General features: G+C 39.3%; 1 protein-coding gene across 6 annotated transcripts in view; it reads left to right on the forward strand.

Annotated features, from left to right (window-relative positions):
* FRY (FRY microtubule binding protein) overlaps positions 1 to 26013 on the forward strand; it is a 206952-nt gene that overhangs the window by 64555 nt on the left and 116384 nt on the right. For 5 of the 6 annotated variants that reach the window (XM_042867645.1, XM_042867639.1, XM_042867642.1 and 2 more), the window contains exon 2: positions 12411 to 12610. In XM_042867645.1, the coding sequence (XP_042723579.1) occupies positions 12491 to 12610 (120 nt within the window). In that variant the 5' untranslated portion in view covers positions 12411 to 12490. Of the gene's footprint in view, positions 1 to 6935; positions 7237 to 12410; positions 12611 to 26013 lie in introns of those variants that run through there. The other variant, XM_042867641.1, reaches the window with a different exon arrangement.

Here is a 26013-nt window from a genome sequence, read left to right on the forward strand (position 1 = left end):
AATGGCTTCCTGACCAGCAGGAGATCAGTGTCCTGTCCATGTTCCTGTCCATGCTGTGTGGGGTTTTTGCAGCTGACCAGTATGTATGCACATCCCAGCTAAAGCCCACATGCTTCACTGATCTGCTCAAGTGAAAGTCTTTCACTTAGCGGATGTAGGTGAGCTAGACAACCAAAAAGCTTCACTAAGCTAATGTGGATGGTAAAATCGTTCTTGTCTTGCTCTTTATGTATTTTGAAATATAAGGAGAAATACTTACATCCTGGGATCTGAGTCTAATAAAGCAGCAAATGTTTGCCTTAATAGCTAAGAAGCCAGGGAGTTCACCTTTTAAAGGAAAAGCTATTACCATGTTGTTAATAAGAGTTACTAGACATTACAGCATTGTAATAGTGTATGGCTAACAAGAGATGATACATTGATGGTTTTATTTTTGGTTTCCTATAAGCAGAGGCCATATAGTATTTAATTCAGTATAGAAGCCAGACAGTGCTGTGAGTGTGCTGCTGTAGTAGTAATAACAATAATGATTCAATCAACAGAAAGAGTAGAGGATTGATCATAGTTATTAATCCTGATTTTGGCTGCAAAACTTTTGCTCTCGTTTTTCTTTGTATAAATGTTACTTTGTTTGCTGCTTTGCAGGGGATAATATGAATGGATTAGTCTGACTTATTTTCATGCTAGTGTTGATTCACAAAAGTCTCACTGTGCTTTCATTACAGAAAGCTTCATAACATTTTGTAAAAGTTTTCTTGTCCTGCAGAGGTGTAGTTTGCCAGCTCACAGTGCCAGCTCGCAGCTTGGTTTACTCCTGGTATTCTGCCATTTTCCACCCACACAATCAATGATAATGAAGCCTCACCAGCAGCAGCTGAAATGCAGCGTGATGCAGTTGGTTTGTACAAGGTACTCTTGAAGAGTTTAGAGACTTGAGAATGACAATCATGTCTCAACAGCCTTGGATGCCTGTCTTTGTTGTCAGTTCTTCCTCAGCAATCACTAGAACTGGATTCATTCTGCCTTAAGCTAAGACTGTAAGAAAGATTTCATGAATCACCTCAACGCATGAGTCTCTCTTCACTTACTTTACCTGGAGCCTTGATGGCTAGGTTAAGCTCAACATTTAGCTTGTAAGTGGCTAAATTTGAGCCTTTCCCTAAAAGGCAGCAATTAGGTGCACCAGGAGATGTGGTTAAGGAAGTGAGTGCAGTTTTAAAGATTTTTCTTCAGTGTAGTACTACGTTGTGAAACACAATAGTTTAAAAATGACTTCATGTTTTTTACAGTGTGAAATCAGCAAAAACCAGTAAGAAGTCAGCTCTTAGCCATAAGCAGACTATTGACTGTTCAGACCATGCACTTGCAGGAGGAAATGAGCCATAGCCTGCTTCTTTTTGTGCAGTAAAAAATGCGTTTGGTTACAGGTTTTCATACCCTGTGAAGAAGCAACATCATCCCTAACCAAAAGGCTGTTTCCATTCCAGTAAAACACATGAGTTTTTATCAGCACAAACCAACATTTGTCTGTAGTTTGGAAAAGGAATTGTGGACTGATAGACAAAACAAATTCATGTAAGGTTCTGGTTCTATCATCGGAGATAGGTATTTGAACCGAAATAGGACTAGAGTGCAAACATGTAATATCTTTTCAATATTCCGTCTTGCCCATGCTCTCACAGCTTTATTGTAGAACATTTAGGAAGAGAAAGAAAGGTATCCTCTCTCCAAGAGAAAATGTATAGGGATGGGAGATGCAGGTCACATCCTCCCTGTTTGCTCATCCTTCTTTTGGAAGTAACCATTTTGTTTCTTTTGGATCCTTGTAGTCTTGTGCTTCCTCGGCGCTTTTCCAAGTTCCCTAAAAATAATTCTTCTGCTAACACCCATCAGCCACAAAACGACGGGAATATCTTCATCTCCATGTCTCTAAAAGGAAAGCAAACCCAACAAAACATCCATTTGAAAAACTTACAAAAAGCTGTTTTCTCATTCACTGAAACCAAAGGAAAGGTTTTTAACTTTGCATATAAAAAAGTATAAAAAAATGTGACATCCTTATTTAAAATTAAAAGCTTTTCTATCAGAACTTGGAGCCCAGAGAAAATCTGTCGGAGTTTCAGAAATGCAGTACTTTTTGTTTTAATTGTTTTAAAGTCTGTTGATCATCTGAACATGATGATCTGATTAGATCTTCCCACCCTTATTTTAAAGCCATTTTTAATTTTGGAATAACAGGTAAAGATAACAAAGCATTTGAAGTCATATAGGAAAGGCTCCCATATAGTTATTATCAAGCCAGTCTTCAAAGAGGCAGCTTTTCCTTACAGTATAAAGCACAGAAACTGAAAATGATTTATGTTTGAATTGGAGCCATCAGAGGCAATAAACGTATTTCCTTTACTGAGAAGTCATCCCCAGATGGAACGCTCAAATGGTAATTGAAAATCTCTTTGGGATTCTCCCATGTCATTTAGCTTTTTTATTCTTTAATCATAAAACCAACTAAGAAAATTCTAAAATAAATCCAGCTAAAAATGTTTCTCTATGTTATATGCCTAGATTCTCATATATCTTCAGCTCATATGCTACAGTTTATGCAAATAAGAAAGCAAAAATCTGGGAGAGAAGGAGCAGAAAAAGGACTGATGAGCAAAGAGAATGGGCTGGGAGGTATGGATTGCTTTCCTGCATCACTCAGATGTCTTGCAGGGATCTGAGATGAGAACGCTGGGAGCACTGTTAAGCAGCACAAACTCTGACCAGTGACTCAGGAAAGGGAGAGAGGGAAAGTCTACATCTTACATCTTAGTTACTAGGAGTTTTGCCAAGTCAGTGAAAAGGGCTGTAGAAAGGGGATGAACGTAGTCAACAGGATTTCCTGTACGTTTGTTTGTTTTGGCTGTTGCCTTTCTTGAGTCCCCTGTGTGCAGAGACATGCTCTGTTGCAAGAGAACAAAATGTGTGCCACCCACCACTTTGTTCTGAGGGGTCTTATCTCAGTTGCCTCTCTCCTGCACAGAGTTGCAGTGCCCATATGCGAATTACAAAGCTTTGCACCAATCTGCTGGCAGCTGGAACGTGACCAGAAGGCTGCTGGTGGCCAATAAAACAGAGCAGACAGTTCCAGCCTTTCTGAGGTGCCAGGCTGAGCTTCATCAGTTAAAGCTGATCGGAGCTTTACCACGCTCAACCAGACAGGGCATGTCAGTGTGTGCCTGGACTGTTCTGTCTCCCTGAGATTGGACAGAGGTATCCACCTTAACTGGTTCTATATTAATGGTGTTCATCTCAAAAGATGGCTCCTTCATCTCCGAGCGGAGCATTCAAGCAATTTGCACAAATTTGCACAGAGCACCCACAGAGAAAAGCATGCCTCACAAGCCTTCTTTTTCTAACTGGGTTGGTCAGTGCTTATTACGCTTCACCAGCAACTCAGCCCCTGCGTAGTGGCTGCATTAATTAGTCTCCTGCTTTCTGGCTTTGCAGTTCCTTGTGTTCACAAAGAATTTACAATCTCTTATCATAATAGGAAAAGAAAGTTTGGAGTAAGATCGCCCAGCCAAGTCTGCACGAGGTTGGAGCTGTGTCCTGTAGTTCAACAAGTATTCTGAATGAATATATCTAAATGTAACGAGCGTTTCTTCACAAAGCCTTCAGACGGAAATAATTTAGAATGTTGCTCTTATCTCAGTTGCATCTGAGCTCCAGAGCACCAAGCTCTGGAATGCCTTTATCACTGAAAATATCTCCTCCTATCTCTTCCCCCATGCCATTTTACACCAGTATCTTTCCCAAAGTACATCTTTGCACATTTAAAGAAACAGAGGAATCTGAAATTTATGAATTATCATTTTCTCCCTTACAATTTAAGCATAATCAAGTATGTTGAGAATTTCAATTCAGAAGGGCTCAGGTCATCTCTCACAACCTTTTCTATTTTGTCTTCTACACTGAATAATAACTCCTCTGCCATGGTGACTCGTATGCTGTGCCCAGATTTTCATTTTGCAAGGAATTGTTGCATAGCAGACCATCTTTCTGGATGCTCAACCAAAGTGACTCTTCCTGAAGAATCCATATGTGATTTGGGGTAGTATTATGTATGTATGCACCATTTTCTTGCATCAGGACAGCAGCATGGAATGATGTAGTGTCTTCTCCCAGAAATTACTTGATTGGTTTGAGAAAGAGTCATCACATCCTAGCGTTATAAAATGCAAATTCACTGAGATTTGTCTTAATTACAGTTTTGGAGACAGCTTTGTCCTACTGAGAGAGAAAACAAGTTTGAGCTTTTTGCTACAGAAACTGTACATTGTATGTACGTTGTGTCTGTAACTGCAGTGTTTGTGTACATATTGCTATCAGTGAGCGAATTTTGCTCTGCAGAGCAATCCTTTCACTTGCAAATGAAATAAGCCATCCCTGTCTATCCCTTGACTAGACACTGTAATCTTTAATAATTAAAGCACAAAGTTGAAATGAAAATCAGATCAAAGATGGACAATAGAAGAATACCAAATAAGGATTCTCAAAATGAAAGCTGCAGGTCCATAACATTTCCTGAAGCAGGAAGACAGGATCAAAAGACAGATTATTATTATCATTTTATTTTTTTTAGTTTATAAGGAAAGAATGGTAACTGAATAGAAATGAATTCCTAGGGAAGAATGTTAGTTGCTATTTTGCAAGTACAGAAAGCAAAGAATTAAAAAGGAGTACGTCTGTGGGACCTGGGAATCCCCTCTGTTCTGCCCTTTGTTCCTGTTCCCTGTGGTGTGTCAGATAAAGACAATTAAAAGGGATTGGATTTTTCACTGAGTCTTAAACTTGGGATGGGATTTGAACTCAGATTTCAAAAAGATGTTAAATCAGTCTGGGTTCAAAATAAGGGCTGGAATACAAAGGAAGAGCAGTATATGTGAAAACTGGAGTGATTCTTCTTGCTAATCCAGAAATGATTCTGTAATAAACCCCATTTAGCACAGTCAGAAAATAGTTGTCCTCAAGCAAGGCTTTGGGTAGCTGAGAAATTGGTAAACCAGGGAGTAAATACGCCATTTCTCAGTCACCCCTCCCCTCTTCCTTACTGCATACTTACAAAATATAATTTAAGCTAATTATGAAAAACATTAAAGTAGCTGTTTGCATGCTTTCTAACAGCTTCTAAGGTCCATATAGAAGCTGTTGTATGAATCTGCCTTAAGAAATGACTCTGTAGACATAGCTTTCCTTCTCTAGTGCTGGAAATCATTTGTACTTCCAGATCATGGGCTAGCTTGCATTCCCCTAGGGATGAAGAGATCTGCAATTGCTTTTTGAATGTGCATGTCCTGTATGGAGAATGTTAGCTGCAAATGCTACATTTGACTGAATCTATTGCTGCAAAACTTGCTTTAATATAAAAAAATAATAAATAAGGTGTAAGCGAAGTATGTAAACAAACTATGTATTGCATAAAGCTGATTTTCTTTTAGAAAGGAAGACCAGCACCTGTACCACTGTAACTTTCACCTTCACTTTCCAAATAGTCTTGATGTGAGACTCAAATAGGCACTGAATCCTATCTGGTGATAGGATCGATATCAATATTATCAATAAATGGTAATCCTATGATAATCCTATCATTTATTGAGTGTAAATCCTCCTGAGCAAGATTCAGAAACACTGAAACATTAGATATTAGTAGTATCTGTTGCTCATTGTGAAGCTCTGTATTTATTTAAAGGAATTAATTCCTAACGTATGTATTGCAAGTCATTCACACTGTGCCTGTTAAGTTTATTTTTGTTAAAATATGCAAAGGAATTGTGAAAATAATACTTCCATTGAAGTATTACTTCCTCCACATTACCCATGGGAATCTTACTATTTCTGGACTATGACTAGGACAGAATCTTCTAGACCTTTAGTTGGCTTTTCTTCATCAAATTTCCCTTGAATTCTGGTCTCTTTACACAGAATCACAGAATTACAGAATGGCCTGTATTAGAAGGGACCTCAGGGATCATGAATCTCCACCCCTCCCACCACATGCAGGGACCAACCTCCCCATTTAATACAAGACCAGGCTGCCCAGGGCCCCATCCAACCTGGCCTTGAACACCTCCAGGGACGGGGCATCCACAGCCTCTCTGGGCAGCCTGTTCCAGCACCTCACCACTCTCCTAGTAAAGAACTTCCCCCTGACATCCAACCTAAATCTTCCCTCCCTCAACTTCAAACCATTTCCCCTCACCCTGCTGTTATCAACCCTTTCAAAGAGTTGATTCCCCTCCTGTTCGTAGGCTCCCTTTAGGTACTGAAAGGCTGCAGTGAGTTCACCTCGCTTTACCTGTCAGACTCACAGTAATCTGGGAATGTTCTGTAAAGGGCACACCAGGCACCTTTTGCTAACCTTGGCACAGCGTACTGTGTCCTTGCAAATTAAGTTCCTGACAGTTTGGTTAATAATGTGTTTTTATTATTACAACAACAGTTTTAAAACAAAGCGCGTTTTCTTCAAGAGTCATTTCAACAGATGCATAATTCAGATGTATAATTATCCTTAAGGATATGTGGTTTGTCACTGACTCTTGGCATGGGAAAAGGACAGATACTGTGTTGGTTTTATCTCAAGGAATTTAGACTGTGTACTGTCAGCCAAAAGGCCTTAGTTACAAAACAAAACGCATCCTGCCTTGTCTCTGTGCTTTGCTTTTCTGTGCTAATTGCTTTCAGCTTGAATTGTATGATCACGCGTGTGTTTGATATGCGTGTTTTGTTTATGTGGAACTCCATTATCCTGTCTCATGTTCTTGGAGTGCCTGAAAGTAGTTTCACTAATCTGTCAGCATAGTATGTACTTGTGGATAAATATAGACGTGCAGCCTCTCTGTGAGTGGTCATCATCATATGCTGAAGCTAAAAATTACCCCTCTGGTTATGGAAAGGCTGGTCTGATCCGGAGGCCTGCGCTAGCTCGCACTTTGTAGGTCTTCAGCACTTGTCTATTTGAAAAACAAAAACCAAAACCTGAACTAAAACTAAAAGCAGTATGGACCAGAATGATGGAGAATTTGTAGTGAAGTGTGATACGGGATTATGAAGCAAGTAACTTCCTTTTAATTTCAGTTAGAAAAGGATTCCAACTTTTCTAACTTGAGCGGAGCATTTCAGGTATTCGCAGGCTCATGGATATTACAGTAGCATGTTGGAGAAAGTCCAGTGTGATCAGCTTTATAAAGGGGCTCGGTAGGTACAAAAATATTGAGAATACGTGTTGTGGTTTGTGGTATTAGTCTGTTTGTGGTTTGCTTTAGTGCAAGTATGATACAGTTAACTAGAAGAATGCCATCTCTGTTTCTTGTGGCTAAAGATACTGAAAATTCAGTAGCTGTTTGGCTGTCGTGGTATCCAGCGCAGTGTACTCTTAGGTTGTCTTCGTCTTTCTGTTGTTTTGCTTTATCTTAGAGCTTTATGAAAAATACCTGGCATGTAAATCATAGCAGAGACTCAGAATGGTAGCTGAATTTTGTACTCGTTCCCATTATCACCTTACTGACTGTGGTCAAACTGCTGTACTTTTTCTATATCTATAACTATTATCTATAACTACACTCAGAGAAACTATTATACATGGAAAAAAATAGCAATGATTTTATTTCAGTAATTCATTCTGTGGCAATAGTATGTGAATGTGGTGGTAAGGGTTTCTGATATTTCATTGCTTGTCCCATATTTCTAACTTGTTTTTAAATGCTTTCAAATGCATAATAGTGAGGAAATGTTATGGTTATAACCTGAGCTAAATGAAAATAATCTGTAGGAAAAGCAAAGAGTATTCTTTGAATACTTTGAGGGACAGCTTATTGCAGATAGACTAGGAAATAAGGAATGTATCCTGTTAACAACAAAATTGGTTGTTTGAGAGAAGTAGCCTTCTGACAGAATTGCACTCCAAAATGGTGCAGCCATCTTACACCAGATAAAGCATAGTGCATTTTTTTCACAGATTTTTATGGGATAGGTGATGTAGATATGTATAGAGCTTACCAGCATTGACTTGCAGATTCCCTGCTTTGGTAGGGCCCTCGGGCATCTGCATTGCCATGGGCTCCTGTTCTCTGCATGGGAATCACCATTTGTTTTCCTTGGGAAAGAATTATGTTTCTCTAATTGAAATGTTTATTTTAACTCAGTATTTGTATGCAGACCAGCACCGTACTGTATGTTAGTAGTTCAGACTAAAGGTTTCAGTGGCCCATTCTGGTAATTCTCCATGTAGGAGAACAGTATTATTTTGAAATTATGTAGTGAAAACTTTATTTGTCAATGAAAACGGCATTTTGAATTGAATATAATTCCTCTGTTAACATCCCACCTCTGCCCTTCTGGAAAACCCACACTGACTTCATATGGTGTTTTTGCACATAAAAATTGTGCCTTTTATTTAATAGGAAAGTGTTTCTCTTGCAGAGATGGCAAAAATGTGGGGTTTTTTTCCATTATTGTTTTTAATGCCTGCATTATAATGTATCAACACAAAAGGGCCAACCATGGATTATTTAATACAAAAATTCAGTTTAGTCGGCTGTGATGTAGCAGTTAGAGTTGACAGTTTCTCCAGCTTCCAGAAAATCCAGAAGGATCAGCCCTTTCTTATAGCAGAAGACACATCACTTTATGGGCTGAGGGCTGTATCTTGAATTTTTTCTTTGATGGGGAATTCACACTGCCACTCCATGGCTTGCCATTTTTATTCCAGTTCATATTGGTGACGTGATGTTTTGTCACCATTAATGGTGCAATCTAGCCCCATGTTGGTTCAGTAGGTCCTGACAAACCTTCATACGGTGTTCTTTCTGTTCCTGTGAAAGCATTCCTGGGATCCACCTGGTGCAAACTTTGTGATATTCCAAAATTTTCCAGTGCATTGAGGCTGTTATTCAACTCCACACGCAGTTTCCTGGTCATAGTCTTCCAATTTGTGTGGATCAGATGATCAATCCACTCTATCTCACTGTATTACTTTTCTGCATGACCATCTGGAATATGGCTTGTCTTTCGTGTCGCTGTCACCACTACTGAAACACACCACCCCCCACCTCACTTTTTGGTCTCCATAAAAGTTCCTCAAGGGTTGATGAATGTCAGGGGGTGCAGTTTTTTCTGCATGAAGGGATTTGATGACACAGTTTTGCTTTAGTTGCACTTCCATGCCAGATGCCATTCTATCAGAGTGCCCCTCTGCTGCCATCTGTCACACAGTAACAAATTATAACAGCACAGGAGTAGGAAGGTTCAACCTCTACTGCCATACCACCAACATCCACCTCTAACACTGTGGGCCAACATTATAAAATAGGAGGCATTACTTTCAGAGCAGCCTTCATAATAACATTTCTCTATTGCAGTCTGCAGTTAACGAATGAATCATAGAATCAGTCATGGAGTGGCTTAAGTTGGAAAGGACCTTGAGGATAACCTAGTACCAACCCTCTGCCATGGACTGGGTTGCCACCCACTGGATCTGGCTGTCCAGCGCCCCAGCCTGTTCCAGTGCCTCACAGCCCTCTGAGTAAAACATTTCGTCCTAACACCTAAGCTAAATAATGCCATTCCCCCTTGTTCTATCAGACCAGGTTGCCTGCCTGCTTGTAAGCTCCTTTCAAGTACTGGAGCACCTCAGTGAAGTCTCCCCAGAGCCTTCTTCAAGCTAAACAAGCCCATCACCCTCAGCGTGTCTTCATAGGGGAGGTGCTCCAGCCCTATCTGGATGCGCTCCAACAGCTCTGCATCCTTCCTGTACTGGGGGCCTGGATGCAGTACGCCAGATAGGGCCTCACAAGAGCGGAGTAGAAGGGCATAAACACCTCCCTCTCCCTGCTGGCCACCCTTCTGTTGATGCAACCCAGGATATAGGTGGCCTTCTGTGCTGCAGGAGCACACTGCTGGTTCACGTCCAGCTTTTGTCCATCAGGACTGCCAGGTCCTTCTCTGCAGAGTTGCTCTCTATGAGTCTCCCAGCCTGTACTCATATCTGGGATTGCCTCAACCCAAGTGCAAAACCTTCGCTTGGCCTTGTTAAACTTCATTAGATTCTCATGTGCCTACTTTTCACAAATAATTGCAAATAATTGATTTCTCAGTTAGATATCTAGAAGAAAATAGATTGAGATCAGTCTGTGTCATAAACCCAGTGTCACAGTTCTTAATAGGCTTCTTATTAAGAACTAAATCCCGATGCCTCCGAAATTTGGACAGAGTACCCTAATGATTGATGGCGAGGATTGCAGCTCTAAGGAAGTGTAATTAGGATTTCGTAGACTTACTTTCATTAGAATGTCAGGCATAAATGACCATACACACCCTTCTTCCTTCCTTCCATCCCTCTTTTGAGTCCCATCTTTTGAACTTAGTAGCTGATTTAAGCTGCACCTGTCTGAGGGACAGATGTGAAGTTTGTGTTTGTTAGGGTTCCTACAGACCCTTTTGAGAGGCAGCCTCGGGTAGCAGAAGGCAGGTGTGTGGCCTTGAGGAGCTTAGATGGGAGGCTTGATGGTGCAGAGCTGAGGGCAGCCTGCGGGAATAGGGGGTGATGGGCTGTGGGAGGACAGGGCTTCTGCTGCACACAGGGCCCTAATACAGGAAAAGGGTGGTTTCACTGCTCGCAGCAAAGCCTTCTTCCTAAGTGAGGAGTCGAGCCATGTGAGTGGATGGCTGTGAGCTGATCCAAATGATGTGCTTGATTCATACGACATAATTGGTGATCGAATAAAACAGATTTGGTAGTCCATATAAATTTATATCTGATCATTTGCATCCCACTGTTCTTATATCTCAACTTCAGGAGAGCCTAGGTGATGACAGTGTGTACTCTTTTTTACAGAGGCCCTTTTTGTTTCATTAGTTTGAAGTAAATGATTGTGTATATTAGAAATAGTTTTGTATTGTCTGAATGTACAGCCTTTCTATATGGTTTCGTTTATGCAGAGTCAGCACTAGCAAATTTCAGTTGATTATGGTTTTGCCGTCAGAAATCAAGAGAAACATTGCAGGTAACAAAACCAGCTGAATGGAAGAATTGATGCTGCTGTGCTAGAGAGTGGTGGTATACCTTATCCATTAGGAGAGTCATTTTCAAAGTACAGTACATATGTTATGCTTGGAGAACAGTAACTAGGTGAACAAAAGCATCTTTGTCTTGCATTACAGTTATATCGTAGACTTCTAAACTGATTTTCTAAGGGAAAATATCTTCTCTTTTACTTAATGGATCTATTTTCTTTTTTCAGTTCGTTAATTTGGGGTCTGATTCTACCACATCTTGAATACTATTAAATGATAATTTAATCATTGGGATTTTTTTTTTTGCCTTTTTTTTTTCTCTGCAATTAAGTGTTAAAAGTATTAAGGAAAGATCTAAAACCTCATTTATTCTTAAAGTAATGTCATTTAGTTAATGAGTTACAGTTGTAGCAGTGGTTGCAGTTTCATTCCTCAGAAGGAAATGCTGAAGGCATTAGATGTGCAGCAACCATCCTTGTAGTTCGTTCTTCTTTCTTTGTAACTTGGACACAACTTACTATGTAACACTCTGTAATGCAGTGCTATTTGTAAATATTATGTTTACTTAGAGCAACGAGTATTCATAATATTTGTTTGCACTGCATTAAAGTACCTCTATCTCAACCACCTGCAGTTACAACATCTGTACAGATACACATGGAGCATAATACCGTGATACTGATAATGGGGAATTCACCAATGTGCAGCACCATTTAGATTGGAAGAGATCTCTGGAAGTTGTGTAGTCCAACCCCTGCTCAAAACTGCAGGATATTTCTCAGGCCAGACAAGTTTTGAGTATCTTCAAGACTGGAGTTTCCACAATATCTCTTTACAACACTCTATGAGTGTCTGACTACTCTTCACAGTAGACTTCTTCCATATATCGAATTGGAATTTCCCATATTCCAGCATGTGTCTATTGCCTGCAAAAGTAAGATAAAAATCAGGCCCTTTACAGCTTACCTTAACCAACAGATCATACTTCTGGCATATGTAAGGATAGCTCTGTTTGAATAGCATTAAAGAATAAGTTTGTTATTTGACACTTGAGTTATAGACCTGCCCTGACTCCTAAAAGGTAGGAAATATGGATGTTGTTCAAAGAATGAACAAAGTATCAACAAGTATGAATAAAAAGAGGATTGAGTGTGTACTGCATTGTAAAAGACTTTGTCTTTTATTTATTCTAGGTTATGTAAGTTTTGCCTGTAACTTTAAGATGGAAATTTTATTTATATATTGCATATTTATTTTACTATCAACTAGCCTGCAGGTGTGCTTTGATGGGCCATTGGGATGCTTTGGAAAAATGAAGGCGTTTACAGAAAGGTAAATGCATGTCTTTTATCTTTCAGCTTCTCCAGTTGGCAACGGATACATCAAGCCACCTGTCCCACCTGTTTCTGGTACGCAGAGAGAAAAAGGACCTCCAGCCATGTTGCCTATTAATGTTGACCCAGACAGTAAGCCAGGCGAATATGTTCTGAAGAGCTTGTTTGTTAACTTTACTACTCAGGCTGAACGCAAGATTCGTATCATCATGGCAGAACCTCTTGTAAGTAAAAGGAAATTCTAAGTGTATACGTATTTTGATTTGAATTGATAGCATTTCCCAAATGGTAAAATACACCACTACTGTGGTGACCAGAAAAACAGAGGTGTGCAAGGTACGCCAAAGTGGCGATGTGAATTAGAAGAATATTTTTGTTTGCTGAATGGCAGTGTGTTGGTGACATTGAGAAGTGGAAGAGTGTCAGGCAGAGTAAGTTTCACAGCTGGGAAGGAGGTCATTTGAGTCAAAGTAGGTTAGAAAGTACTGAAATACAATTAAAAATATGCATAAGAACATTACTGGTTTTCAGCTAAGACACAGAAATGAATAGCACTGCTGGTTCCCCTTTTACTACTGACAGTAGCAGTTTTCATAATCGTACAAAGTACTACAGCACCAATTTTACATATACAAAAGCATTTGTATACATATATACATACACAGCATTTGAAAAAAGAGCTACATTACAGTGTTTTACACAGTGAGAGAGCTGCCAGTATTTGTATTTTAGACAAATTTAAAATATAAACACCTTTGCAGCATACTGTTTTGTATTACTGAATGCTGCTGTTTTAACTTGAGACTACACTTCATATACTTTCCTGTTATTCTGAATATGACATATAACATTTTTATTACAAAAAACAGCACAGAATAGATAAATACCCTATTTTCATCTCTGGGTATTCTGAATTGTGAAATTCAGATTGTCTTAATTCTGTTAACATCTCTTTAGCGTTACGTTTTCATATAGATTCAGAAGCACTTGGTACTTTTTAAGGCTTTCCAGACTTTCCTGTGAAATATTAGGTAGGTGCAAGATGAAGGAAATATGTAATTTGGAAATCACAGAAATCCAAACAGAAATTTTGACAGAGGTCCAGTTTTTCTCCTTCTGTGGGTTCCTTCCAAATACAAAATTGGAATAAAGAAACAGATATGGTCCAGGCCCTTCAGGGGATATAGTGCAAGCATTTATTTAATACCATCCACTCTTGTTGTGACATACCGTGAACACCTTTAAAATTTTAAGACAGAATGTATTGTAAAAGAACTTGACAAAACCTGGGAAACAAGACTGTGACTGAGAACATTTTTTCCTTGGAGCACCTCTGTTCCTCATAAATTCTTACCTGTGCATTATGCATGTAATATTTCAGATACAAATAGGATCCAGTCACCCTGAATTATTCCCATTTCACACTGTGTTAAGATGATTTAGACTTCCTGTGTGTTGATAGATTATTTTTGCATCTTCCTGAAACTATGAAAATCTGAATATCAGTCTTACTCCAGAGACTGCTCAGTGAAATTTTATCTGGCAAATTCAACATAGACTGACTGTAAAAATATAAAAGGGGAGTAAAATTTCACCTTCTTATCAACAGTTTTAGTACAGATTTCTTAGAGAGGTCTAGCTGTGAGACATTAAAAATATTCAGTGACATATTCACATCTAATTAATAAGACTTATAAGCTGTGACATGCTGCTCTTTGAGGGTGACTGGGACAAATGTGCAAGCATGTTTTTGTTAGATATTCTGTCAGAATGTAATCAAGGAATTGGCAGGGAAAATGTAAAAAATTATTCTGGAGCAGTGGCTAAGATGTTAAGTCCACCCTTTTTGTAGGGTAATTGGATGTCTTGCTTTGTTTCTGCATTTTTACTCTACTGGCTAAATTGTGACCAGGAATTTCCAGGGATCTGCAAGACCACAATTATAAATTGGTGATGTAGAACCACCTTTAGCCTTTTTCATAATAGGTAGTCAAATGGTGAACTCTTTGAAGATTCTGTTCTAATTAAACTCCAGTGTACTTCAAAGAAAATCAAACTTGCAAAGTACTCCAGCACTGAGATATTTTCAGCCTGAATTCTCTAAGCCATTACAAGATATGACAGGTTAATTTTATAATGAGTGATGAATACTTGAGATATCTTTTAGAGAAGTTAGAATGATCAGTATATGATCACTTTTTCGTCCCTTTTATCATGAAGTCTTATCTCAAATTCAAGCTCAGAAATTACCATAGGATTAAATTAAAAACTCACTGATACATTTTTTGCATAAATATTTCTTTCCATATGCAGGTTTTGCCTTATTATCTATTCTGATTACCCTTATTATGTTTTTCTGGATTTTTCTCTCAGTTTCTTTGGCCCAGTTGATATTTTCATCTCTCCTTTCTGTGAGATACACAGAGCCCTGCTGTAAATTACAGTGTTCTGACAACTCTGGTGGAAAATCAGATTTGTTGCTGCCACGAGTAGCGGACGCTTGCAAGGCACAAAACGTGTTTGCTATTTTCTAGGGCAGCAGTGAAGGGCACTTCACCCAGTCCTTTCTGCAGCCCCATGAAATCTCATCCGGGATGGCAAGATTCCACCAGCAAGGAAGAGGAGCACAGAGCAATGCCACCCACCCCTCCTGCTACCTTGCTGTTGACAAAACTTGATTTGACATTTTGGTTACTGGACTTGGCAGTGATCATCATAAAAAATGTACCCCCAAGCTGATATGTTTGGAAGGCATGAGTCACATGCCGAAATGCCCCACTGTTAAGACTTTAGCAAGTTACAATGGAAACCTTTTGTTATCAGATGTGATTCTTTTTTTCTTTGTTGGGAGTGTATTTTATTTGAAATTTCAGGTCAAACTTTTCTCCTTTTTAGGGTCCCTGAAGTAAAAGAAAAGTGTCATGATCATATTAAGTTCACTATCGTGTTGCTCACTTTTAATGATGAAACTACTGTATCCAGGTTGTCATGTGGCATTACTCCAAGCTGAAGGCATTTGACAGCAGAATGAATTTAAAGGGATTTTCTGGTTTAAAAAACAAAATTCAGAGAAATGAAACGTAAATCATTTTTTCTCGATAACCTTTAATATTTCCTTGATACCTTGCTGTAAATAATTATTCTCCTTTACAATGAATGCTAAGCATTTTTCCTACAGATCACTTTTCAAAGCTGATTGTAGTCACATATACATTTTTATCAGTTTAAATTTTAGATCTTCTTTACATTGCTTCACTTATAAACACAAGTTGGTCTTTTATTAGCATTGGTCTTTTTTCAAGCAGTGGTGACCTTACAATGAAATGAGGCAGAGGAAGCCAAGGAAATATTTTTGCCAGTTCAAATGATAAAATGTGTTTACAGATAATGATGCTGTAAGGAGGAAAAAAAAAAGTCAACAGAGAAAATGGTTTCCTTTTTAGGAGTGTTGATTATCACTTAGAGTAATAATTCATCCTGTGCATACTGATCAGGCTAATCTTTAAATGTGGCTTTCAGCAGTACTTACACACAGCTGCAGGCATTGATAAAACATAGCGAGCTACAGGCGGTGACAGTGGTTAATGGTTAATTTAGCTGTTGGTAAACTTTCATTATGCTTCTCTCCTGCAAGCATCTTCTTTCACTGAGCCTGCCTAAATTCAGAAACTCATTGCCTTACTACTGAACTCAGCAACAGGATTTACTAATTACAGGATCAAGGCTATCAGCATATCCCTGTATTCTGCCAGTAACTTTCTCCTTTCATTAGGAAGGCTTATCTGGCCTCTGGAAATCCACTGAAAGCAGGCATGTCTTTAATACAACGGTATTTATTACTTCCATTTCAGTAGGAGCTCAAAGATACTAAAATACAGATCTGTTTCACAGTGGAGCTTCTGATATCAGCCGAGGAAGTGGTTAAGAAGCCTATGGAAGAGTAAGAATACTGCGGATTATTTTGCAAAGCTATAAAAAGTTGGCCAGCTTTTGGCAGAGACCAAACAGCATGTATAATGTCATTGCTCTCTGATTAGCTCTATTCTAGGCTTAACTTTCTCTTGGCATTGAAGAAGAAATATACTATGAACAGACATAAATAAAATAAACCATGTTGTTAAGGTTTTTGAGGATTAGCCTGTGATAACTGGTAAGATTGATGTAGATAATTGCTTGATAATAATATCAAGAATTTTATCGTACAGCTGAATTTTCACTTTTACATGGACTAAGTTCCACCTGTATCACATGAGGAGTGACTCATTTATATGACTCACCTTTAATGAGACAAATGAGCATCACACATTTTTTTACATTTGAAGTCCTCTTATATGGTTTGACAAATGTACAAGGTTGGGATCCTATTTGTTCAGAGTGCACAAATAGGAGTTACTATCTGGAACAAGCGATTTTGTTCAGAAGAGGCGAGGCAAATTGCCTCTGCCTATTCACTCTATATGCGTGTGCCCAGAAAAACTGGAAAGAAGGCAACTTTATTTGAATAACCATATGCAGGTACATATTGAAAATGCTATTCTTTTTGCACGTGCATCCTCAGAACCTTCTATAAATGCTCCATACGTGCCTGATTCCCACAGTCATCAGTTTCTATCTGCTCTGTGTCACTCAAGGGTTTTGTGACTCATAACCAATAGAAGTATTTTATTCCACTGGAGGTTGCGATAGCCAGGACTCTTTAAAATAACATGAGCAGTCCCTCATTAACCCTAACAAATTCATGGTATCATAATTCTGGATCTAAAATATAATATCTCTGTATTTCTGCTGCATTCCATATTTAGAATGTAAATTGTATTAATAAATACTAATAGATTAGTTCTTTTAGATCCAGTTGTGACAAATAATGCATTAAAAATAGTACATTGAGTAGAATTGCCAGTCTTTGGATAACTGTCTTTGAAGTACTTGAGGTGCTTCTTTAGAGACTTTCCTTATGTTATTGTGATGTGCTGTCTTCTCTCCTGTTCATCATAAAGTCAAAGCATCTTACTTTAACAACTCAGCATGTGACCTGTACCTAATATCCATTTTTTATGTGGAACCTTACAGATCTCTTACAGTGGATCCGTCAAGTGACTTGTTGAATGGGGCAGATCTGTCTGTCAGCCTCCATCCTCAGGAGGATACCCCATCTTTCATCGTTTCCAGCAAGTCTGAGCTCAGCAGGGTTCCTTTGATCATTGGCAGTATCACAGGTCAATTTCTTAGACTATCAGTTCATCCCAGTATTTTATTCAATTCCCAGCTATATCTGTGGATTAAGTGTGATTTCTTTGTGGATGTTTCCACCGGTTCTGTTTCTCTTTAGTCAGACTTTCCAATAACTTCTCTGGTTCAGCAAAATTATGGGCTGATCATCCTCTTCTTCACTGATCACCTTTTCTTGCATCTTCATTGGCTTTCCAGGTACTTTAACAGTAGTCCTCCAGAACTCTCCTTTATGCTCCCAAACTCCACCAGTGCTAATGAAGTGCACTGAGCCAGGTCAGCTTTCCTTCAAAGGAGAGGCATCTAAGCCTGGGAGATACTGTCCATGAAATCAGGAAATTTTTTATCCAGAAGATGTAAAGGCAGAAAAGTACAGAAGAATCAAGCTTTTATACTGAAGATGGAGAACACCCATGGCAAAGACAACTCCACTACTACAGAGAGCCTTCTCTTAGCCTTCCACTCATCTCTTCAGGAAAAGTATGCCCCTGCAGTTATCTTGATAAGTATCTCCAGCTGAGACCCGTAGCAGATGCCAGGCAGTGTCAACAGGAGCATTCTCAGTGATCTCAGAGTTTCCACAGCTGGGCACACAAGCAGAATAATGTTAGAGGCCTCCGATCTCATTCTAACGGCAGAACTTCACTGTGCTTGAGCCTCACTTGCACATGGATAAAATCAGTCAGTGGTGCATGTGATGGTTCAGATCACTGAGAGGATTGAATGTCAAAAGACAGAGATTGAATCCAAGGTCACTGAAGCTGTCACGCTGTATCACATGTTGGCTGATGCTCACAGATGTGGCAGAGAACCTGCCACATGCCATACACACTAATCACATTTTTATATCATTTAAGGATATTGGTTATTGCCAGTAACCAGAAAGAGAAAGTTGTATTAGGGTCATCTCAGGCCACCCTTATGTCTGGTCTGTTGTTCCTTGTTATGTCACTGAAGACCTTGGTAAACAGTCTTACAAGCCTGAACATGAGGTCAGCATGTTCATAATAACTTGGATTCTGCAATGAGTTCAACAGGGAAGATGCACATTCTGTGCAGATAAAAAAGCTTCCTGTATTTGTCTACAGTGTCCTTCTGCACAACAGAAATAACTTTGCTCATCATCAATCAGTTGGTGTAAAACTATTTGCATACAGGATCAAAGCATCACTTAACTTCTCTGTTTAGGGAACAGAGATGTACAAATGACCAGGCACAAGATCAGGGAAGGGCGTGCTCACCTCTTTGCTGGCTCTCAGAATTAAAGTCAAAGATAGAAAGCAGGGAACCGCAGTGCTCAAGTTATGCACTTTGATCACAATGACTTTATGTCCCAGATCCATTTAATTTACCTCTGGATCTTTCAGAGTTTCTATTTGATAGATGTCTGCTGACCCCAAACCAACCTTGGCTTCATAGAAGTGATTATTATATGCACTCTCCTGATTTATTTATTTTTTCAAATGCATGTATTGGCTGATGACACCTGCCTAGCCATGTTGAAACACCTGAAACAGGAATCTGAATAGCAATTTCCTGCAAAAGTCTTGGATCTAGAACTCCAGGTCTCTGAAGTATATTGTTCTTAGTAGGCTAAAAATAAGTTATAAATTCCTGTATCAAGTGTTATTTTCAGAACATCATGTTTATTCGAGTCCCACAGACTTAGAGGCAAAAGATCTCAGGCTCTCATACAGCATCTCATGACACCATTCTTGACTGACGTCTTATAAAGTATCACATTATTTATTAGTGTATGCCTCCAAAACACCTTCTTCGTGGCTTCATATAGAGGACAAAGTCAGGATGGATGGGGCCCAGAGCACTCTAATCTACTGTTTGATTTGGTGGGTGTGGAACTACACGATCTTTGAGGTCCCTTCCAACTCAGCCATTTTATTAAACAGCAAGGACTAATTTAAAAATGTTTAGAGTCTTATGCAAATTGAAATTTACAAACATCAATAAAGGTGATAACTGTTTTAGGAGTGTAAATCACTGTGGTAGCTGGAGTAGTTAAAATCAGGGTAAAACGAAAGTGTTATGGTGTTAGCCCAGACTTTACAACTTGAATGTATTCAGATAGATTTGAACCTGGTCTGGAGTTCACTCATTTACAAAGTATTCCTTTTAGCACAAAACTCTGAAAATAAACAGACAAGAAAACTTCCTTTCGTGGTTGTGCTGCAGCTTAGCACAAATTTCAGAAAAATCATCCTTTATGCTCTTTAAAATTTTCCAAATTAAAAAAAAAAGTATGTGTTAAAAATATTTCTTTCAGAATTGGCCAGAGGTAGACATCAGCCATCAGCTCTTTTCAGCTCAAGACACCTTTTTTACCTACAAGAAAGCACCTTATTTAGCGACAGGAAAATATTACAAAATACACAAATGCTGGCAGCAGTAGGTTATTTTGGATTTGTATTTTTTTTGCAGTTAACCATATATCTTTAATTGCACTTAACCTTTATTTAAAATTGTGACTGTTTCTTATTGAATTGAATTTAGGGCATGTCTGGGAATTTTTTATTGGTCAAGTAAGAATGTCAGAGCTTGAGTTGTTTGCACAAGAAAACTCATATTTGATTTTTGTGTTTTTTTCTTTCTTGTTGCATGTTCTGTTGAGAAAGTTGTATTGCTAGTTTCTTCACTGCACATCTAATAGCTTGGAAAAAAAATCAGTGAGTTTGCTTCTTTTTTCAGTTTGGTTGGAATTTACTGGTAGTAATAGCAGAAGTATTGCTCTTGAAATGTGATACTTCTTTGGCTTGTTTTGCCATTTTTTTTTTCTGAAATACCACTTATAACCAAAATTTTTGAGAGTCCTTATTTTAGTGTTGTAAAGGGTGGTCAGGCACTGGAATGGCTGCCCAGGGAGGTGGTGGAGTCGCCGTCTCGCTCCGGATGAGGAGCTACGAGAGATGGTTTAGTGCTTGTGGTACTAATAGGAATGGGAGGGTGGTTGGACTGGATGATCTTGCAGGTCGTTTCCAACCTTGTGTGATTCTGATTCTGTGGTAGACAGCCTGCGTTAAAGATGTCCATTGTGGGAAGTGGGATAAACAGGCAAAAATGAGCCTGTAGTACCTGATGCGATGACAGAAGCCATCGCCGAGTCACAGCAGTAGCGGATGAAGTGGATGTCAAAGAGGTGAGATTCAGTGCCAACGAGTGAAAGCCTGTGCTTTAAACAAAACTGAAATTTTCTTACACAGCTTTGTCTTCAGCAGTGCAGCATTACAGTGCACAGTCTTTTCCACAAGAATGAAACAGAAGAGCTGTTAAAAAGAAAAGAGAAGTTAAGAAAGAATAGTGTGGTTTCCTGACCAGTATTGAGTCTGTCTTCTGAACATGCACCTTTCATCATTTTTGTGCAATATCTGTAATTAATGTTTTTGACCTGACTTTGCCACAACAAAAACTTCGGGTAGATACAGAATTTTTCTCTATATATTTAATAGCCACTTGAAATAAGCTGATTTTCCCCATCTGAAATACCAAGTATGCTTACTGTTGGTTTTGTACTTAATTTTCAAAAGCTGCATGATGTTTAGCCGTGTTTTCTTTAACATTTTCGGTGTCTATAATATTGTTTCATGCAGAGATGTGATGTTTTTATGAAGAAAACAGGGGGATTATGTGTTTGATTATGTGTTTAGGGTCTCCTTTTGATTAATTTCAAGACTTAATAAAGGAAGTACCCTATAATGTTTGTTTTACTATCTCTGTACCTGACACAGCATCTTATGTAGGTATCTGATAGCTAATTGATGCTGAGCAGAGTAACAACGTAAATTAAAGATTGGCAAGTTGTATTTTTATGCATGAGGACCTTCTGGCATGCAAAGAACTGTTGTGAAAACGTGGGATACTAATTGCCTGTTTGGTAAAAGCTCCAGGTGGGCAACATCTGTGAGACGATCAGAGTAAACAGATTTTAAGTCAAAAAGCTTGACTCTCTTAATTACTTTGATATAAACTAACTAAGCTTCTAGGGGTGGAGGGATTTCTAAATAGTAAAAAGGTAAATTAGAGATGAAGATTAGTTCAAATAAAGTTTAGAATCATTTTCAGTACAGTAATATCTTACGGGACTGTCGATGAATTTTTGAGAAAGTAAAACAGAGGTAAATACCACATGAGCTTACTCAGTGGAGGATGAGCAGGGAGCACGGTGAGTGATGAGCAGCCAGCCATGTGGAATCAGGAACCAGGCAGACAGAGCTCCCTTTAGCTGGCTGGTAGGTCGGCTCTCAGCTCAGCCCTGTGTTAAAGCAACGCCTGAAGGGTAGGTAGGTGCTTCTACTTAGAGTAATGGTTCACGTGCCCAGGCTGCAGAAACAAATTGACTTTGTGGCATTTCCTCCTAGATGATAAAGAGAATAGTTCACTCACCATGTGAGCGCAGGATTGGCAGCAATACGTTTTCTTATGTTTGTATGTACAAACAACCAGTGGCAAAATGATAAATGCAGTGTGTTTGATCCAGCTCTGCTAGGAGCACAGCTTTTCCTATGAGACACCAACCACCCTTCATTCCTGCTCTAATGAATACAGGACAAGGATGCGCAGTTTCTGTCAGAGTTTATGCGGGCATTCATAGGCAGAGAAGAATTATGCGTGGGGTTTTTTGGTGGAAAAAAAACCTTAAGATTGCATTTATGTGTATTTTATATATATGTTTTAGCTACAGCAGTTGGATGTGGTCTGCGTTTTACAAGAGCTCCATTCTTCTGCTGTTGTCTTTTGCTAACTGTTCTATCCAATCAAACTACACAGTTGAGTGTGTACAGCTGCATTTAGCATGTGCTGTAGTTATATCAGAATAGTCTTGCATTCCCCATGCTCTTAATAAAAAAATGGGTTTTTATCACAGTGAGTAATACAATAACTGTTACAGTTTAGTAGGAATAATGTGCCTAATGGTGAGGTTAGAAGTAACTTCAAGTGACGTTGTCTGTCACAATAACACAGTGATATAGTAAAGCTTAATAGGCAGTACAACATCGTTTTGTTTTCCTCTTTCCCTGAACATTCAGTTCTGTGACAGGTGGTTTGGAAAAGCTCTTCCTGTGTAAATTTACCCAATTACATTTGTGTAGCAACCCGAAAAAGCATTAATATATTAACTGTTGAAAGTAGCTGACTTGTGCAGAAATCTTTCACTCTGACTATGTTAATTGAGGACTTGAGTGATACCTTACTTTTCAGATAAATAAAAAATATTTTATTTAGTTCATATGTCCAAATGTGATAAAATACACATTTGTTATTGCATATTCAACATCCTCTGTTTTATTAGATTCTATTAATGTTCTAGCAGAGTAACTGTGGAAGGAAAGTAATTTTTAGGTGAGCATTTTGTTTTGTAAGCATTGCTGATGAAAAAGTTTAGATTTCATTTATAGAAAAGTGTTTTTTCAAATATTAAATGAAAAATTGTCTTTCCTGATCTTTCCCACTTATTTCTGATATGTATCCATATCATGGAAGTTTACAGTTCTGAAAAAAATAGTGTACAATTGAAGGCAGCACATCAAACAAGAAATTATGATGTTCAACTTAGTGATTGAAAGTGGAAAAGTTATTATTGAGATTCCATTATTTTGTAATTTTTCAGATGTGTTTTATAGCCCAGAAAGCTCTACGCTTTTCACCTTAATCAAACCTTTCTTTATTCATATTTTGTGGTTGTAGGCTTTGGCTCCTAATTCAGGATACTTATTCATCTCAAATTTGGAAGACCTTTCTGTAGGATGTATTATAGCTACAGAGACTCAAACAGAGCCAGCTCATCATATAAAAGGGCCTCTTTGAGATTTCTGAGTTAGATGGGCAATAAAATAAATAAAATAGTGCCTCAAGGCTGGAAAACATTTTTAAAATTTTTAAGAAACTTTTCAATGAGTGTATCTCCAGGATAAATAGAATGCTATGGAAGCTTTTATTAACAGGCAATTTCACTTTATTAGGCTTCTTAACCATGTATTTGCTTGTCCTGAAGCTGTGGGATGTAATGAAAATGCCTACTGTGATGAGTAGAAAAATACTTTGCATAGTAGCTGCTGTAGCAGTAACGTCAAAAACATTGCATGACATGAAGTGGTAGGATTTGTAAGAGTATTTCAGCTAAGTGGTGTAGAATTGAAGTTTACAGTAGACAAGAATGCCAACTGCATAAAGAAAAAATATCGTTTTTAAAGGACTCTCAGAATACGTGCATGTATTTAAGGTAAGGCAGAACATGAAGTCTCTTACAGGTAGCAAGAAGCACACTTCCTGTCTTCTAATTTTCTGTGCTGAAACAGTGCTGGCTAACTGGAAGAATCAGAAATGGGGAAAAACTGGTTGATAGGAGAAATGCAGTGTTGCTGGTTGTCGCCATTCCTTCAAGGGTGCGGTGAGCTGATCTGTTGTGGCACCCTGCTCCCAGGACGGGGTTGCACTGCAGACATGGCTCCATGCAGTCAGCACGGGGGTATCCAGGACCCCCAGGCAGAGGATGAGGAAGAGGCAAGAGAGGGTGCAGCAAAAGCTGTCTGCCAAGGGAACCAAGAGAGGGGAAGAGGCAAGAAGGTGCAGGAGGGGATGAAGGGAAGAAAAAGCCTTAAAATGGGGATGTTGGGAACTTAGAACAGCAGAACCATTCCTGGCTTTGGTACATGCCCCTGGCTCATCTCCATCCCTGGGATGCCTTCTGCTTCTGCCAAGCCTGTTGCATAGCCTGTGAAGGTGAGTCACAGAATCAGAAAATCCTGAGTTGGAAGAGACCCACAAGGATCACCAAGTCCAACTCTCAGCTTCACTCAGGACTACCTAAAATTCAAACCATATTTCTGAGCATTTTCCAAGTGCTCCCTGAGCTCCAGCACCTTGTGGCCGTGCCCACAGCCCTGGGCAGCTGTTCCATGCCCACCGCCCTCTGGCGCAGACCCTTTCCCTCACCCCCAGCCCCCTCCCCTGACGCAGCTCCATGCTGTTCCCTGTCGCTGTCACACAGAGCAGAGCTCAGCGCTGCCTCAGCCTTCTCTGCTCTGGGCTGAGCACAACAGGGGCCTCAGCCACTCCTCACACACCTCAGCCTGCAGACCGTTACCCATTTTTGCAGCCCTCCATTGGACACTCTCTAATAGCTTTGTGTCCATTTTGTACCGTGGCACCCAAACTGCACCCAGAGCTGCAGGTGAGGCCGCCCAGTGCAGAGCAGAGGGGATGATCCCTTCCCTCAGCTGGCTAACAGTGCTGGGCCTGGGGCACCATGCAGTGTGTCTGACACTTTGCAGTGAAGGTGCCACAACGTGGGAATCCCTGATCTAGTGACCTGTAAGAAGGCAAGAGTTGCATTGCCTTTTCTGAAAGGAGGGATCTTCACAGACTCAAAAGCACAGCCCCTGAGGAGTGTTGTCATCAGCTGCTGAAGTATTTGTGAGGTGTGCCTGCATCCACAGGCAGGGTGCGGGTAACCAGGGCATTTTCAGGGTTGTAGTGGCAGACCTAGGTTCGCAGGGCTCGTTTCTTTTGTTTTAAGCATGGTCTTCTTACAGATAAGCATGTAATGAGAAATTCACATCACATTTCTGCCTGGAACACTGAACACATTTTTGCACAATTTGATAAAATGCTTTGCAAGCCAGTGTTGCAGCATCAAGCATTGTAACACAGAGCTTCTGGTTGCCAAAGTCCAGAAGCTATTGAAAAAGAACTTAAGAAACTTCACTGCAGTAGCACAAGACTTCTGTAACAGAATAAGAAATTTAGTAGTAACAAAAAAAAAAAAGTTTATGTATAGTTGCTTTGTTTGTTTTTTTTTTTTAATAAACTGCACCAATTTTCATGGTCCAGGACCCATGAAGACTTAAGAAATTTTTTACTTTTAAATGAACTCAGCAATAATTTTGAATGATGATCTGTCTTCCATTTCAGTGAGCAGCAGATAAAAGAAATATTATCCACCCATGAGACAGAGCTCAGTAGAGTAGCACTGAGCTACCAGTGGAGGGTGAGGACTGTGGAGTGATTTCATGTGTCTGTTACTGGGCTGCAGGATTTGGCATTGTCTGTTCATCTCCAATAAACTAGTCATAGAGTTCTAATTAATAGGTGTTGTGCCACTAAATGTAACCTGGATAAGTAACTTTATACATTAGAGGTAACAATGAAAAATATTAATGTCCTGGATAAATCAGTGACTCAGTAGAAAATACTTCAGTTTTTCTGTTTGTTAGGTAGTCAGGGGATACTGTTGTCACTCTGCAGCCAGACTCCTTGCCAGCTGGCATTAAGTGTATCAGCATAATTAATTTCAAAATCAGTCAGCAGATGACACTGGAAAACATTTTCTGCAGAAGACAACATTAAATAACAAAAATATTTTGTATCACTTCAGGTCTTTCCATTT

This window comes from Lagopus leucura, unplaced genomic scaffold, assembly GCF_019238085.1.
Source record: "Lagopus leucura isolate 7727_CA_CO unplaced genomic scaffold, USGS_WTPT01 Super-Scaffold_100001, whole genome shotgun sequence".
In the NCBI taxonomy this organism is placed as follows: Eukaryota; Metazoa; Chordata; class Aves; order Galliformes; family Phasianidae; genus Lagopus; species Lagopus leucura.